The 18,217-nt window shown below is 41.1% G+C and overlaps 1 protein-coding gene across 1 annotated transcript in view; it reads right to left on the reverse strand.

Moving 5' to 3' along the window:
* lhx6a (LIM homeobox 6a) overlaps nucleotides 1-17,992 on the reverse strand; it is a 48,727-nt gene extending 30,735 nt beyond the window's left edge. Inside the window, exons 1-4 of the mRNA XM_069906898.1 lie at nucleotides 17,493-17,992; nucleotides 16,278-16,349; nucleotides 14,716-14,898; nucleotides 12,792-12,913 (exon numbers count right to left, since the gene is read on the reverse strand). Coding sequence (XP_069762999.1) covers nucleotides 12,792-12,913; nucleotides 14,716-14,898; nucleotides 16,278-16,349; nucleotides 17,493-17,732 — 617 coding nt within the window. The 5' untranslated portion in view covers nucleotides 17,733-17,992. The remainder of the gene's footprint in view (nucleotides 1-12,791; nucleotides 12,914-14,715; nucleotides 14,899-16,277; nucleotides 16,350-17,492) is intronic.
* Between the last annotated feature and the right edge of the window lie 225 nt (nucleotides 17,993-18,217).

An 18,217-nucleotide genomic window follows, 5' to 3' on the forward strand; every position in this document is an offset into this window, starting at 1 on the left:
GGAAATCAAGGGTGTACTGTAAGATAACTGTACAGTTAGTGCAGACCTGGCGCTGAATATCCTGATTGTCCATGAGTTTCTGAGAGGATCTCAAAAAAAAAAACAAGACTTGCATCATTTGCAAATGATCACACCAGCTGTTTGGGCAGCTATCTCAAGGAATCTTACTAGTGGTAAACTGGCAAAGGTGACAATGCAGTGTGGCAACTGGTATGGAATGACTTGATGGTTGTATCTCCTGGCAAGCTCCTGTCTCCTAGAAGTACTTTCCATACTTCATTGTTTTGAAATCTGAATTCAAAACAGCCCTGACGCAAGTTCCACTCCAATGATATCACCATTTGCAGAGACCCAACGTGAAACTTCATAGCTTCACTCAGAATGAGTTCCACACAAAATATCAACTTCAAACTATCCCAAGCAATATTTCAAACCAGTAAATACATCAACAAATGCTATCTGAGAGCCTGTGATAAATATTTAAATACATTCCTTTAGAATATCAATTTTATGACACATGGTGAGTACACATTCCTTTCAAATTTTGATTGGAAATGTCGACATGTAATGATGAAAGGTGTTTAATGATTTGAACAAGACTATTATTCCTCTCTAATGTAAGTACCAGTCAGTGAAAAAGGAAGAACATTTCAGATAAAGCAAATAGAAATCATTTAAATCTCTAATTTCAAACCAATAGAAGTGTTCTAACCTTTTGGATTCTTATTGAAATTATTATTATTAAATAAAATATTATTAATATATCTTCATCCATTTGTATTTTTCCCCATACCTGACTTGCTGGATTTTTGTCTTTAATCACATTTTAACCTTGCTCTCCACTGTTGAATTTTGAGATGAGAGTGAATTTTGGCAATTAAGCACTCATATTGCCTGAACAAAACGTAGGCCACAACCCACAGCAAAAATGCAAACAAAAAGAGAATATTATCAAGCTAACAATAATTATCTTGATCCAGAGTGTTATCACCAGGTGGCATATGCAACAATATATAAAATATATATGTGTGACACCATTAGCGTTCGCAGAATATTGCTTTCGTTCAGTCCACACTTCAGTAGAAATGGAACAGACACATAGATAATGAAAGAACCATTGGAACAACAGTCAACTGCGGTGAGCAGGTGGTGCTAGAACTAAGGGGCATGGCTTCAAAGATTCAGAGAATTAATTTAAGGCAAAGGTGAGGAGGAACTGTTTCTCCCAGAGAGTGATGAATCTGTGGAATTCTCAGTCCAAGGAAGGAGGAGAGGCTGCTTCATTGAATGTACTTAAGCCATAATTGGGTAGCTTTTTGGAGAATAGGGGAATGAATGGTTATTTTTAATTTAATTTTAATTTTATTTACTCCACAGTAGAAGTCAATTCCAGTCACTGAAACCCATCCTGCCCAATTACATCCAATTAACCCCATACGTTTTGGGGAACAGGCAGGTGAATGGAGTTGAATCCACAGCCAGATCACCTGTGACATTAAATGGGAACAGGCTCAACAGGCCAGATAGCTGACTCCTGTTCCTTTTTCATATGTTCTTATATTGATGATACCTTATTTATAGCTCACCAATAATTTCCCCCTCAAGTCCAATTCTCATAACTCAGGGTCTTGTTTAATTTATCCTTCTCAATTAATTTCTTATTTTCTCATGTTACACTATATATTTTTTAAATTACATGTTGTGTCTCAGGAAGTTTTGATGCCCCATTGATATTATCAGAAAGTTTTGTTTTATTGTGAAAGGCTATAATGTTATTTTCATTTCATCTTGTCAATACAAAATTGCAAAATTAATTTCCCAAGGTCTAAGTATTTTTCTGTTTAAATAGAAAATATAATATTCCAAAGAAAGAATAATGTACTAACCGTTATCAGAATATCTGCTGCACAGATATTGAATGTTTTGATGTTGTGCTTTAATGGCCACTGACAGATTTGAAACAACTGATCCACCATCTGCTTGAACTTCTTTCATTGTAAGATTTTTTTAATGGATTTGTTTAAAAAAAATTAGATCATTGAACTGGGCTTTCAGTGTTATATTTATGACATCACTCTTAAGGAAATATATCCATAATTCTGATAGTGCATGAATGTTAAAACAAAGAAATAGTCTTATCTTGGCTTCAGTCCTCAGACTATAATTGGTAAAAGATTGCTTTTTGGCCATTTGTCTGCATTCTGGATATCACATTGTGAAACATAAACTCAGCCAGCAAAGAAAGACCAGGTCTGGTGCCAAGAAGGTGCCAAGTATGGCTGCCATGCTATCAGCACCAGCAAAATTAGAGCCAAGTACTTTATTTTCCTGGGAGCAACCTCCCTCTTCACCTTTTCCATTGAAACAAAAGCTTTGGTGTCTCAGCATACATCCCGGTAACTCACTTCTCTCCTGTTTTTCAATTCTTCTCATGATATAAACATGACGAAACTGAGCAGATGTTCTATCTATTTTCATACGGAATGCAAAAACCTGAACTTTATATCTACGATTAATTGGGAAATCTCAATTTCTAAGATTCAGGAAACAACAGAAATGAAGAAGAATCAAACAGGAAATGATATAAATCAAGCAAATAGTGCATTCCCTTGATCACTTGATATTGAAAAAGAAGTGAGACTGGGGAGAAGATTCTTTTTCTAAAACCAATCGAATGCTACAACCTGCCAATGTACAGCTGGAGTCATGGAGCCATATTTAGGAATGTATGACTAAGTTCTGAATAAAACTTTAGTGATAGATTAACATAATCACTACAAACAAGCATGAAATCTTCTATGTCATATACACTGACTGAAATTCTCATAATTTACCTCAACTAATGGATTCCTGAATTGAAGGACAGCTACAAAATGTTAAGGGCATCATTTCCCAGCATTGAGACTGTCTGTGGTCAAAGTTGACCCAATACTAAATGGTGCAATAATACTTTACAAATGTATTGATCCTGCTTTAAACATATGGAACGTGGTTATCTAACTTCTCATGCAGGACTGACTGCATCATTATAGGGTGAAGGGGTAACTGGGCACACAATAGGAATCTGAGTTCAGGGTCTACAGACCAAGCAGAATTCAGTTTGTCAGCTGACACCTTGATACACCTCCTTTTACTCCTCCTCCTGAGTTAGTCCCTTTGGATCTAGGATGACTTGTTACCAATCTGGCTCTGAAGAGTGGGAGATGTCTGTGTATTTTTTATTGACATCCACATTAATGTTTTATTAGATGTGGGTGTTAATAAAATGGTTGCCATGGCTCATTATCTAATTATAACTCACTGGTTAGGTCACATGCAATACTGTTATCCCTCTCTCTTGGTTTCTCCGTCATCACTGTATCTGTCCGTGAAATGAGGCTTTCTACTCCAGGACATCTGATGTGACCTTTTTTCGGTAAGAATCATGATTACAGTTCTTGACCAAAAAAGTCAATGACCTGCTTTTCTCCACAGATGCTGCCCGGCCCATTGACTTCCTCCAGCAGTTTGGTTCATGTACTCCAGATCCCAGCATCTGTGATCTCTTGAATCCAGAACAACTTGTTTTGAGAAAATATATTGCTGCTTTTGCTAGTATTAGAAACTAATACTACTGCAAGGCAGTACAATTTTAAAGTCACTTTTTCACATCCATGAAAGAAACTATCTAGAAATTGATAAAGTAATGAAATGAAGATTTAATCTGCTAATTTAAAAAAATAATTAAAGCTCACTGTCTTGTAATTACTTTATTTTCTAAGTAAAATTTAACAACATAACTTACACAATGCTCCACATTGCTCAGACAGTAAACACCTGAAGGCTATTACAACCACTTGAATGAGTTAACTACAGATTAATCCAATTGTAGCCCTGTGAGGTGTAATATTTGACTGGTGCTTCAGAGACACCTTTTAAAAATTATACTGCTGTTCTCCACATAAATGTTAAGTATGTCACATTGAAACTTTGAAACTGATTTACATATATCTGCATCATCGGTTATGGTCTTTGTAGTCACAGAAACTGACTAATTATAAAAGCTCTTTAACAAAGTCCAACAGCCCAAACATCTCTAGCTGCTGGGCAATTCTGTGGTCTCAGTATCAGGACAAATACCCCCAGTGAATTAAATGTTCATGAAGGGAAAACATGCACTGTACAAAGCAAAAGCATAAACCATTTATTTTCTTTTAACCTTGTTTTTAATTTTGTGCTAAATTAAACTAGTCCATCCAATGATATATTGCAATAAAAAACATTCCTGGGTATGCATCAAATTAAGACTTTTGGAAAATATTTGAAGCTATTCATCTGTGAAATGTAATTAACTTCATAGAGATTATTTGCCTGGACAATGGCAGGCTGGTTTTGACCTCCCACTAAGGGAAACACAGCTGCTAATTCTTCAGGAAAATCCCAATTTAAACCAAATAAAATCATAGAAGGAATAATATTCGAGATGTTATTAATGCAGATTGTTTTTCCATATTTGAAGAAGACAAGTTCTAAATGTGCTAAAGTGATAAATGAAGAATTTGACCAACTGGACTTGGTTTCTGATTTAACATACATTGGAGATCGCTATACTATAAATCACTTTCCCAGTTCTGTAACTGCAGTTTAACAACATTATCCACACACAGCTCAAGGCACCTCACACATACCAACAATGGAAAAACCCAGCCATTCAAATCGGTTAAGCTTCCAAAATTCTAGTCTCTCAACCAAAATCCCTGCAATCTTGAGACGGCAGAGAACCACGGCACAAACTAATGCCAGCTCCACTTCCTGGAATCAATTTCCACAGCCATCCATAATGTAGAGCTCACTCATTACCACAATGTATCATGTATTCTAATATAGGGTGGTGTAAACAAAGGGCATTTTTTTAAAGTCAAAATAAATATTGCAAGTAAGGAAAAGAAACTTCACAGAGAAAATTACCTCTTCAGTGATGCATATATTCATTCAAAATTTATTTTTTGAAGTTTCATTTGTATTACTATTTAGACGTTATTTCCAAAGCACCATTGATATAAAACTCATGAGTGTCACAGTGAATTATAAATGAACAATGATCAGAGGATGAAATCACTGCAGCACAGAAGAGGCCACTTAGCCCATTAAGCACCATGCTAACCCATTTTAAAACAGTCCATTTAGTTCTAATTCTTAATCCTTAGCATGTGAAATTTTGTTTTGAAAGCCTTGGTTATGCCCATTTTCCTTTTCAGCAGTAATCTCATAACTGTATTCAACTGCCCTGTTGCACTGCCCTGTTGGTCAGCCAATCATTTTTAATTTGCGCCTTTTGGGCCATCATTTTTGACCAATGGGAAGAGTCTCTTTTTCTTTTTTAATTAACATCTTCCATGGTTATCCTTTCAATTTTGTCTTCTATTAGGCAAAAACAACCCCATTTTCTCGACTCTAACCACATTATTGAACAATTCCCCCCAGGAAACATTGCTTGCAAATCATTCCTGTATCCACTCCATCACTTTTACACAAGTGCTGAAGGATAGATTTGGACACAAGCATGTGGTGGAGCTCACACCTGACTGAGGATATACCCTATGATTATGATTTTAGCACAATGTTCTTTTTCTGTTTGCTCACCTGACATTGCTGGGGCCCCTCAATAACATTGCTCCTAGTCCCTCAAACAAACCAGAGGGAAATCACTCATTGCCATCTGAGACAATGTTATTTTATTGTTAATCTTGTATCTCCCCAGACTATTAATTCCAGCTCTTCTCCTTTTTCAAGAATGGTTTGGAAAAGGCTAGTCTTTGCCTGATTCTCACGGTGTCCATCATAAATTATCTGTGGAAAGGAAGCAGAAGCAGCCTGAGACCTGATCTCATCTAGGCTGTTCTAGTTCAGGATCCTCATCTGTAGGTCCCTGGGGTGGAGTACTATTCACCTAATGCCTCGACCAGTCGAACATCTCAGTGACGTTCATTTCATTGAAGCAATTCACACACCTTATGACCCCTTTTTCAAAGGAATGTTCTAGAAAATAACATTGCTGCTTGGTGATATTTTATCATCCAGAATTATATTGTAGACCTAGGTTATAGTTATCTATCATGTTAGCCAGGTATGAAAATGCATCTACCATAGGTCACATTAGTTTCTCAGATTATTCCATACTTCTTAATATAAAAATACAGCCTTGTATTCAAAATTCAGATTCCTCACTCTTTAAGTGTGGGCTTTGGAACTTGACAAATCATCGTTCCTGGTCAGTCACTGTATAGCTAGCTGAAGAAGACTACACATCATCTGACCAGGAGCATTGGGGTCAGTAATGCCTTCCTGGATAATCTGAACACAAAGAAATTAGCAGTGAGGAAAGATGCTAGATAGATTAACTGTCATCTCTCCAGAGATAGTGTCTGTCTTGAGCTGGTGTTTTAACATACAGATGGATACATGGAGCTGATTAGATGTATCATATGGGAGGAAAAGAAGAGATTGTTGAATACTTGATATAAATTAACAAATGTCTGGCCAGAGGTGAGGAGCCTGATGATTCCAGAGATAAACCAGGTAATTACAGTCTAATTATCAGTGGCAGGGAAATTACTAGGAACAATTCAGAAGGAAAGGATTTATCTGTACTTGGAGAAGCAAGGACTGATCAGAGTCAAAATGACTTTGTGATGGGCAGATACTGTCTGATTAAATTGAATGAAGTTTTCAAAGAGGCTACTCAATCAATGGAAGTTGTTTGGTTGATATCTTCATGAACTTCAGAAAGAATTTTGACAAGGTCTCAAATGGGAAACTGCTTTAAATGTCGGAGGAATCTCAACAGTTAGGCAAACTGGGTCTGATTTGATTTGGTGACAGAAGATAATGATTGTGGACCATGACTTGTGTGGTTCTGTGGGACATGCTGAGACCCTTTTTATTTGTTATATGTATTAATGGATAAGATATGACTGGTAACCATATAACCACTTACAGCACAGAACAGGCCAGTTCGGCCCTACTAGTCCATGCCGTAACAAATCCCCACCTTCTTAGTCCCACTGACCAGCACCCGGTCCATACCCCTCCAGTCCTCTCCTATCCATGTAACTATCCAGTCTTTCCTTAAATGTAACCAATGAGCCCGCCTCGACCACGTCTGTCGGAAGCTCATTCCACATCCCTACCACCCTTTGCGTAAAGAAAAGTTAACACAAACATTGGTAGTGTTAATAGGGGAGGATGAGTTGGTATATTGATGAGTTGGTAAAATGGGCAGAGTATTGGCAGCTGGAATTTAATCCCTGAGCATATGTGCTCATATTCCTTGGGAATTGCTACAGCTATGATACCCACAGTGATGGTGCCAGGAAGTACTGAGGAAACGAGGGACCCAGCTGACATGCCCAAAGATCCTTGAAGGTAGGAGTACAGGTAGATAAATTTGTTGAGAAACATGTGTTCAATAGTCAAGTTAGGCCACAGCTGGAGTACAATTCTGGTCGCCACCCTGTGGGATGGTTGTGGTTTCAAGGTGACTGAGATGAACACTTGAAATGTCGTGGATTCACGGCTGAAAACTGGTCAGCGGGATTGAAATAGAGGAAGTCGGTGGCCGGCGCGAACATAATCCTATTTCCGTGGGTTATAGCTGTACAAACTCACGATCAAGCGCCGGGTCATACAGACAGGGCCACACCTAGCAGGGATAAATGCCCCCTTCTTAAAAAGTGTCACAGAGTGGAAATCACCGGTGCAATTGTCGATTGGGTGAAACATTGCAATTGGTTCAATTGGTTTTGGCGCGACGAGGTTTTGGAAGGAACGTTTACAATTGGACTTCCCGGAATGACTTTGTGTTTAAACAGGCAAAGTCAAGGTCATTAAAGGTTCTGGATTCAGTGAGCTGGCACACGCTTCATTGATAAGATCGGCCAACTCACGCAATGCTCTGGAGAACGCAGAGATGGCAGATGCTGGAATCTTGGGCGAACAATGAGAATCTGGATGGAGTCCGCGGGGCAGGCAGCATCCGTGCGGGGAAATGATCAGTCAACATTTCGGGTTGGGACCTTTTAACGAGACCATTTAGATCCCGACCGAAAGGTAGACTGACCATTCCTACCCAAGGATGTTGTCCCTCCAGAGCTCATTGTTTCCACCCAATAGTTGTGACGCCCTGGTCATTACCTTCTCGCCAGCGCGCCCTCTTCTAATCCCACACCCCGTAGCAATAACTGTAATTGGACAACTAACCGGTAATAAGGTCAAAAGATCGAGCAGATTCTATGGAGGCAAACGGGTGATGGACGATTTGGGTGGAGATCCCACTTCGAAATCCTTTTCAAGCCCAGGAGTCGGCCAGTCGCCTCCCCTGTGTCGCGATAAAGGGTCCCGACTCGAAACGTCCACTGACCCGTTGGACCGTCAGGCGTTGCCTCCCTCGTGGTGTGCTGGACATCCCAGGATCCGCATTGCATTTCTCTCCACACCTCCCCTCTCAGTCCTGTAGTGAGCGCGGTAATCCCTGTTCAAATGTAGGCTGTGAGAACGTGCTCAGGGAGAATGTTCATGCCATTGAGGTTTCGATCCCATCGTTGGGTAGTGCACAAGGTGTTGGAGAACTCAGCAGGTCAGGCAGCATCCATGGCCAGCTGCAGCCAGTCGACGTTTCGGGGCTGAGCCCTTCTTCGGGAACCCAACATTGAGTTCTCCCTCTTAATGACCCTGTCCAGAGTTGGTCAGGGTTCAGCTGAGAAAGCTGAACAGGTCTCGAATCTCACCGCGGCAGGGATGTTGCTGCGTCCACCGTTTGAATAGGAATGGGACATTGATTTTGGATCAGTGGAGGAACTCAGCATTGGCGGGAGAAAAAAGTACAGTGAATGCTTTCGGCGGGAACCCGTCGGCAGGACTGACTGTGGGTGTCCTTTCGAGGGCGGGCGGTGGAGCCGATGTTCGCTGCGAGTCCGAGGTTGCCCAGCGTTACCCGCCCGATTAATGCTTCAACTCACACCCTTCGCAGTCCTGACCTGTAAACTGCAGAATGAACCCCGTTCTCTCCGCGAAACCCATCGGGCAATTTGGCGGTTATTTTCCTGGTCCTTCATTAAATCTGTTTGCTTTTCCTTTGTTATTTCGTAAAACTAAGAAAGATATCTAGCTCCTTTCAGCGCCGCTGGAGAACCACCCACGAAGTAATTCCTGACATATCGACGCTTTCCTAATTTAAACTGGTGACACCCAACGCTCCTTCTTTCAGTTAGAGGCTTTACAAATGGTTTTACAAATGGGGCCAACCTAGTTAAGTCTCTCTATCTTTTGATCTGCCTGGTTATTTTTCCTGCATCAGGCGGGTTAGTTGTGGGACTGTTCCAAAGGAGAATGTTCTGTCACTCCACGGCGCTCGCCACGTGGAGACGTGAAGCCCCAGCCATTCCCCACTTTGAGCTCATCCCTCGCCGAGGTTCTAACAACTGCGGATCCCGCCGCTCACGGTCAAAACCAAGGGCTCACTTTGGGTTTTAATTGACCAAGAACTCTCAGCGCGACGTCGCGCGCTCGCCTGGCAAGGATTTCCAAGCTTTTCAATAAACGGATAGGTATGGGAGCTCAGGGATATGTTTCCGAACTAATCACTCACTGGTCTAGAGACAGGAAGCGCTTCTAATCCCGCCGCGCCAACTGAGGAAATTCAATTGAGTTATCGGAATAAATCTGGATTTTCTTTTAAAAAAAGACAATAAATCGTCTCTGAAGCTCTTAGGGTTGGTGCACATTCCTTCTGGTCCGGCTCCAGACCCTGCAGCCGACTGAATGTTAGCAGCCCATCTAAAACGGCCCAGAAGTCGAGAATGACGGCTCTGCAATGGAGACTGGCCTCTCCGGAGATGCCCTTTCCCACTAACAAACTGCACAAGCCCGAAAAGCAATTTTTGTTTGATTTTCCTAACCCTCTCTGGAAATCACAGAACCCGCAGAATCTTAAAAGAATTTGCGAGCATCAATCCCTTTTTCCAAAGTTCTCCCCGCTCTCAGCTTCATTGCGGGAAAAAATTGTCCAAATTAAAATTGCCACACATGGAAAATATTCCTATTTCTCCAGAGCTGACTCCGACAACACTATTTATGCTCCCAGATGCTAAATGTGTGGCATGATTAGCAGGCCTCTCCGTAATTTATTACATTGCTTTCAATTATTCCCATCTTTGGATTTCCCGGGAAACACGGGGTGGATGGTCAAAATGTCAAATGTCAACACGTTCTCGGATCCCATTTGTTTCTGCAAAGCACCTCATCCCGAGGTTCGTTTCCTACTCCAAGTAAAACGCAAAAAATCCCACACTGATTAAAAAGAATTACTCCAATCTATTTGTAGCTACTTTAAAGTTTACATTATTTAAAGGCGTTGATAAATAGAGCCTGTCTTAACTAATCTGTTGATTTGTTCAGTCGATCTTGGTTCTAAAAGAATACATTGGGATTTTAGTTTGGACCCAAGTTTCGTTTGACTGCTTAGCAAACTCTGCGTTTCGGTAATCTTTGAATAATTAAAAATTGCTTCGTTAGAAAACAGTTCGTTCAAAGAAAGATAAATAGATATTAATCTTCCAAATCCATTAGTTCATTTTGGTATCCAATTACTCCAAAAATTGGAAGTCTAAATCTGCACAGCAAATCTCTGTCGTTTAGGGATGGTTTTTTGGTGAATATCCAGTTCAGGGTTACCAAATTAAATCAAGGAATTCATTCTTAAGGCAAGCGACAGGAAATAGAAAAGTGACATCCATTTGTTAACTATTCTACTTCACGTTGTTTCAACCTGATGATTATGTCAGTCCAACTCTGTTTGAGATTTGAAGGGAACTTAATCTAACAGGCTGTCACAACATGTGTCATATGCCATGATATATTTGTAAAACATGTTTGCTCAAAGCTAAAAATATTGTTCATATGACAGAACATGAAACCAGAATAAAAATGCAGCAAGTTAAAAACAGAATCGCTGAACATTAAATGGACGAATTGCCGAGAAGGGGGTTTGGTCCAATAGTTATTATTTTCAGAGCTAAAAATTCAAGGTGAGAAACCGTTGCTCTGTTACAATTTACACTTCGTAACGGTCATTCTTACAGGTCCGACGCAATGCAACATGTATCCAAGCATCACACATCCAGAACCAAGCCCAACACTTCTGACTTCAACCAGACAATTCCTGGTGAAACGTTTGAGGTGGCACATTAAAAAAAAATACATCCCCAAAGACAATATTCCTTCAAAGAAAAGTTATGGTAATTACTTGAACATACTCAGGAACAGTCCACGAAGCAAGATACATTTGCGTCACCCCTGAAACTGATATTAACAGTGCTGTCCAATTTCCAAAGACCAGGTCACAGAAGATCAGCTACTCCTGTCCTTCAAACTAATAACCACCATCAACACTTCCACTAAAAGCTTTGGAATGCTCTAGGAATCCAGGAGACCCACTACGGCAAATTTACAATGGAAATAATTCATTAGTGACACGTGAAATAAGTCGTAAGACACAGCTAGATTTATGATTTTTCTAATTTATCATTACTTTTCAATGGCCAGATCCCGCAATTAACAGTTATCAGGCTCTTGAACCTCCCCTTGTTATACGAATCGGGTACCTCTCCGACACTACAAAGAACTATCTGCACTCTTTTTGCAATAGGATTACGATGAATATTTATTATCTATATTCTTATTTTTGTTTCCGGATTTAAATTGTATAGGATTGTAGTTTTTAGCTGTTTTTGTTTATTTTACAGCGTACCTATTCGGCTGCAGCAAGTAAGAATTTCGGTTCATTTTTGCATTGTACAATGTATATGACAATAACCTCATTATCGCTGTCAAGCACAAATATCTTTCGAAAGTCGGGATAACGGTACACCGGGGCCTGGATTAAGTCCCAAAGTCACACAGACGGAATGGGGATCTATTTTACAAAGGAAACTTTAAGGTGACATGTTAGTTACTAAAGAGAAGCAGGATCGTTTCTCTGCGCTGCGAAAAATGGCCAATTTGACCTTGTAAGATGTTTCAGCGCTGTTAACACCGAGTGAGGGCCGCACAAAGCTCTTTCTGTTCTGTCCATAATTACTCTCTGTGTATGCTCGAGTTCGATTGTTTTCATATAATTATCTAAAGGTATCACACAGATGTGTAAAAGAAAGAGGAATTTTTAAAACGATTTTTAAAAATGCGGTTGACAGAAGTTCAAATCGGAAGTGTGCAGACAATGGTTGGCATTACTTATCAACGACCGAGCGGTTTCGCCAGCTGCGATATGATAAAGAGAGCGGTGAAACTTTCCTTCAACTTTCAAAGCAGCGCCGGACATGCTGTGTGACTGCGGTGTAATTTGAAACACACTCCTCGCGTAGGGCTCCCAGCCCTCGCTAAAGCCCCAGTCCATCCACCCAACACCACACAACATATTCCAAGTTGCACCGTGAAACTTCGTTCCTTTTCATGATTTTCTAACTAATGGCATCTGGTCTTTAGAGGCGAGTTACGATAGTTTAATGTTATATTTCCGGTGTTGCTGTAGGTTATGTTTTATAACGTGAATTATGTTGTCAGCCCTGTTATATTAACAATAACTAATTGACGTTAGTTATACCAGTTACCGTTACAAATATACTGTTAAGTTGCATATTTTGGAAGTCCCTCCCAAGCTTTGCTTTGGGTATTTTCCGAACCCTGCATTTTAACAAAACTCTTTACTAAACTGGATTATAAACAAGATACATTCCCAGCTAATTCTAAGTGCTTACCTGAAATAATCCACTTTGCAGAAGATTTCCTTGTTTTTAATGTAACAGCTGGCGTGCCTGCGCAGGGAAGTCCTGCAGACTGAACAAGCTAAACAGCGGACATGCCAGATCAAATTATTCACCTGTAATTAAATACAGAATAACCATCAACTGTCACCGACCACATCAAGCGCTCGCTGCCACATCGGCCAAACACCCCAACTGCGGGCAAACTGGGAGCTGAAGCCAATTCAGTCCATTCGCTGGTAATTTTAGAATTTATTCCACGAAATACATTTTATCTATTTCACTGCAAGCGCGACCCTGCAATATCATTGTACGAACACACACAGCGTGTAAATCTGACGGCAATTTTGTCCAAATGTCGAATATGTAATGAAAGCATTTGTTAATATTTTAGAAGTCTTGCAAATATATTTTCTGATCTGTCGCACATTAAAAATTCTGTTATTTATAATATATTTGAATCTTTCAAATCTCGTACATATGAGACAAATTTACCTTTATGTTATTGTAAATGTATAGAGGAAAATGAAGAGACGCTTTGCGCTAACATTCGGAATTAAGAAAATAGTTCACGGCTTTAACCGGCAAAGAAAAAATAAGTATTTAACGATTTGAAAGGTTACTTTAACGTTTAGGTTCGATCGATTGGCAATCTATCAAATCCTTAGATGTGTGTGCAAACTATACCTAGAATGTTTGCTCTTTTATGGTTGGCTGAGTTGCGTTCAAAACTGGCAGTCAATTTTGCCTGATGGATTTGGGGGGGTGGGGGGGGGGGGTACAATATTTCTCTATTCGTTTCCTTGAAAGGAAATGCATATGGTCAAAAAGGCGTCCTCTCTGCTGTGGCATTACTTTCGCGAATTCGGGAACCTCTCCACACACTCCCCCTTCCATGGGGTTTCAGGGTCAAAATCTGCAATCGCAAATTCAACACCACTTCGACATAAAGTAAAACTTTGCAACGCGGTACTTTTTGCCGGGTTAGGGTTAGGGTTTCGAAATGCAGGGGGGTGAGGGGTAGGCGCTGATACAGAACATGGAGAAAGCAGAGGATCGGTCAGTCAGAAATCGGGGCGCACCCCCTTTAAAGGAAGCGCTTTTGGGTTCAAACCCATCAGTGGGAGCCGGGTAACAGTCCGAGAACTCCTCTCTAGTTTCGTCAACTAAGTATACTCGTCCATTTAAATCTAAACGTCTGGATGTTTGTGGGGTGATTAGCGTTTCCACTGAACCGGGTGTTCGGCAATCCACACTGTATTCCTTCATTTCTGTTTAAAGAGTGTGGTTCCCACACCTTGATTTAAAATAGCCCGGTTTCGTTTCCACAAACCTTTATCTTCCCAGCATGCACAAGGCCTCCTGAGTCAACATCAGGGAAATTGGGAAATTGCCAGCTGGATTTTTAAATCCCGGCACTAAAGGCGCGTTCACCGACAGTTTAAGAGTCAGCCTTTCCTGAATATATTGACACTTTAATTCGGTGTCTGCAACACACTTTGCTTTATCTGCCCCAAAGTTTGGAACGTGACCATTACTTCATCAATGCATTAAAATTATTCACAAATCGCACTCGGTGGGAAAATCTATCGGTTTGGAGAAGGTAGCAATTTCTAGGTACAAAACTGAAATTTTATTTTTCATGCAAAGGATCATCTTAAAATTATATTATATATATTTTATATACCTCATATAATAATCGACCAAAGCAACCACCGGAATCAGCGAGACATTTTCATTAGGGCAGACTTATTGGAGGAAGTAGCCATTCCACTCTGATCTGTTCTTTTCACCCAATTCCGAGGATGAACTGATTCTCGAAGTTCTTTGACTGCTCTTGCGAGCGCTGTGTTTTCTGTGATTCTAACTGCTGTGTCAAAGTGTTACAGTGTCCCCGAACTTCACTCAAAATACTCACCTTTAACAGATATTTATCTAGGATTTCTAAACCGCAGCTGGCACAGATATTTTTGTCGGCGGAAATTATGGAGTAGGATGATGAAGGCGGCGATGAAATGGAAGGGGTGGATGGCGGACTGGGTGAAGATCGAATCTCATCCTTCTCCATGTTAGAACCCAGCGTGTCGCTGTCAGACCGCGGCTAGAGCAAAGGACACAAGAAAAAACACAACCATCAAATTGCATCCTCTTGGAAGCATTCAAATCCGTTCTGCAACTTGCAAAAACACCCCGTCCCCAGTTTTACTGTAGTTATTGAATATCTTTTCTATATTTTAAATATTATTTCCGTTTCTGATCATTACCTCTTTAAACTCGGCGTTCTGCATTCAAATTGATTATGTCGGATTGCATTTTAAAAATCACAGAACTAACTTTCACCCAGAGATAAGATCTTCCAAGAAAATGAATCATTATCCAATACATGGAGTTCGGACGCAATCGGTCGCACATCGCTCTGAACAAGCATTTTATCTGAATGCGTGTCTACTTTCATAGACTAAGCTCTGACATTTGAAAAGCGTCTGTCAAAAATTATTGGTGGTCGCTTCTTGATGGTATTAATCCTCGGAAATGGCCTGAAATGACTGTTATTGAGTTAAGTGCAGAAGAGTCGAGGCATTATTAATAAATTGTATCTCCATTCTCCAAGCTTTGAGTTCTGTTACCTATTTATAACCTGGGCTTTGACAGCTCCAGAGATTTTTTTTTTCGCTGCTGCGACCGGATTCTACATCAACTGTCAGCCCAAAGCCCGGTCAGTGGTCGGTTTTGAACTCGATTGTGCATCGCCGGCCGCGGCCTCTGGCTGTTAATTTGCACTGGGAGCTGGAAGGGGAAACGCATTCTTTGACACGGCTTGTTGAAAAGGATCTAAATATTATGAGTTTAGCCAATAAAAATAACTTCATCCTGACAGCCGGTCTGACATTACTGAAGAACATGGTGTCAGTTAAAAAATACCAATATCTTATAACCTACACAAAAAATGCTCGAGAAACTCAGCCGGACTTTGTGAAGTCAAGATGCATAATCAACATTTCGGGCCTGAGACCTTCATCAAGGTATCAATACCGTATTGGATATTAGTCGAAGCCTCCATCCACCCGAGCGCACGGCTAAATGGTCTGAAATCAAATACATTTTTCAAAAACATGCTGGGCCGGTTGTGTTCAGCCAGGTTTTAGAAGTCCTTGCACTCATATTTCAATGGACAATCTTAAGAAGACATGAGTATGGGTTTTTTTAATATATTTAACGGTGGTTTTTAGAAGCTGCGTCCGAAACGAGACGGCAAAACTGATACTTTTTCTTCCGCAACTTGCCGGATTATTAAGAGCGCCGACTGATTAGATTACATCCAGTCGTACCAAGCGTTCGGGCTCTTGTAACCGTGAGTAAATAATCTAGTGACATGGGGGGGGGGGGGGGGGGAAGAAAAAAAACCCCTCAAATTCGGAGCCAAATCACGATCGGCGGGCAGACGGAGCAAGTTTCTGAGGAGCCACATTGGTCACTTACCAGGGTCCGAGAAGCGTTGCTTTCCGCACAGCGAGACGCTCCTTGCTGGCGCTCTCTGTCGCGTGACATCGCCTTGAGGAGAGATTTTGATGCATAAACATGAAATGCTGTACTTACTGCCGCAGTTTTATAAAGATCTGCACGTTTATATATGCGGCTAAAATAATAAATAATATTTTTTTTCTAGTGGGCATTTAAATCCATGCAACAATACTGCATTTAATGAAGCAATTTTAATTTTGATTCGATCCCTTTTCCACTTCACCCTGGGCTCTTGAAGTAATCGCTCACTTTCTGAACAATCTGAGCTAGGGAAATAAACTACCTACAATTAGAACCTGGGTGAAATCCGGAAGATAAGTATGTCAATTACAGCTGTCAATCAACAAGGCATCCGGGCAACACGGCATTGGAAATCTGATTTCCTAAATGGTAGTAATTAAAAATCTAATATTTTTCGAACGAATGACTGGGAGATGAGATGTGAAGTGGGCAACTTGCGGGTTTTTTTTTTAAAACGCAAGACCAAGATTTACAATTGCAATTGCTCCTTTTATAGCCAGCTAATACAGAGGATGAAGGTAGCAATTTCTGCATCTATAGAGCTGCGTTAAATGAAATCAGGGCAGCCTTCGATCATTGCTTCCCGGGAAGTTTGGCCTGGTGCGGATGTATGCACTTCTCTCTGGGAGACTTATTTTTTTGGCTCTGTCTGGCATCATCACCATCTCGATTCCAGCGGGGTTATAAACATCACACACTGTGGTTTGAATGTATTTCCCAAACCGAAATGGTTGTACGCTTAATTGCAATGTAAACAGCGAATGAGAAATGTGCTCACACCGAACGCGGTGCTGCAGTTCCCGGTCCTGGTTTTAAAACTACTCCCCACACACCTCGTTTTCAAGAGTTAGAATTCAGTTTTGTGTCGGTTTTGCGTCCATTCTCCGCGGCTAACTTTGACTTGTTATTGGGAAATATTTTATCTGGGGTAATAGCTTGTGTAATAAGATCACTGGAGAGACTTGGACATTTTAAAATCGGCACTAAATAATCTCGAAGTTAACTGCAATCATCTTGGTTTCACCGCTCGGTGTTTTCAATGTTTTAGGCTCACTCTGAGCAAAGTTTCAGAAAACTTGTTCTTGCACCGACATTCTTGTAAGGACATTTCTCACCACCGCATCTTTGTAAAACAGAAATTTTTTGTTTTACCTTTTCGGCCAGAATGCCTTCCTCTGACAGGGGAAGCAGGGCCTCGCTTTTCCAGAACATGGGAGCGTCGAGTCTGCGAGGAACTGGTTCCGCAACACCCAGACAAGTCGGGGGAATTTGGACACAAGTCTTCGCTTCTGCCTCCCTTTGCAGTTCAAGGGATAGAGATCCACTTCGTGCACGACTGCTGTTACCAACTCCTGGGGTTGGGAGCTCTGCTCTGTCAGAGAACAACCGCATTCACCAGAGGAGCCTGACAAGGGTGAGGGGGGCCTCGGAATGATTTGACATGAACGCAGCGCCTGTGATCACTTGGTGGTGGAGGGGGTGGGAGAGAAAGAAGAGAGAGACAAAGAGAGGGAAGAAAGAAAGGGGGGGGGACAGTGAGAGGGAGACAGAGAGGGGACCGAGAGAGAGAAGGGGAGAGAAAAGAAATGAGGGAGAGCGAGCGAGAGAGAGAGAGGCTACAGGTTTCAGATCTCGACTCGTCGAATTGATCGCTTTCTGCGTGCTTTTCTCAAAGACGGAATGTTTACCGGACTTTGGTTTTTTTAAAAAAACCTTTCTTCCAACTCTTCCGCTTGGAGGTGAACTTGCTGGAAGCGAGGACGTGCAGTGAGTGCCTGGTGCAGGGCTGGTCTGTTCTGTCACCTTCTGGAGACCGTCCATGCCAGCGGTTTGGGGTCTGCTTAATTTAACCGTGTAATCGACATTGACTACAAGGG

Source organism: Narcine bancroftii, chromosome 1, assembly GCF_036971445.1.
Source record: "Narcine bancroftii isolate sNarBan1 chromosome 1, sNarBan1.hap1, whole genome shotgun sequence".
Lineage (NCBI taxonomy): Eukaryota > Metazoa > Chordata > Chondrichthyes > Torpediniformes > Narcinidae > Narcine > Narcine bancroftii.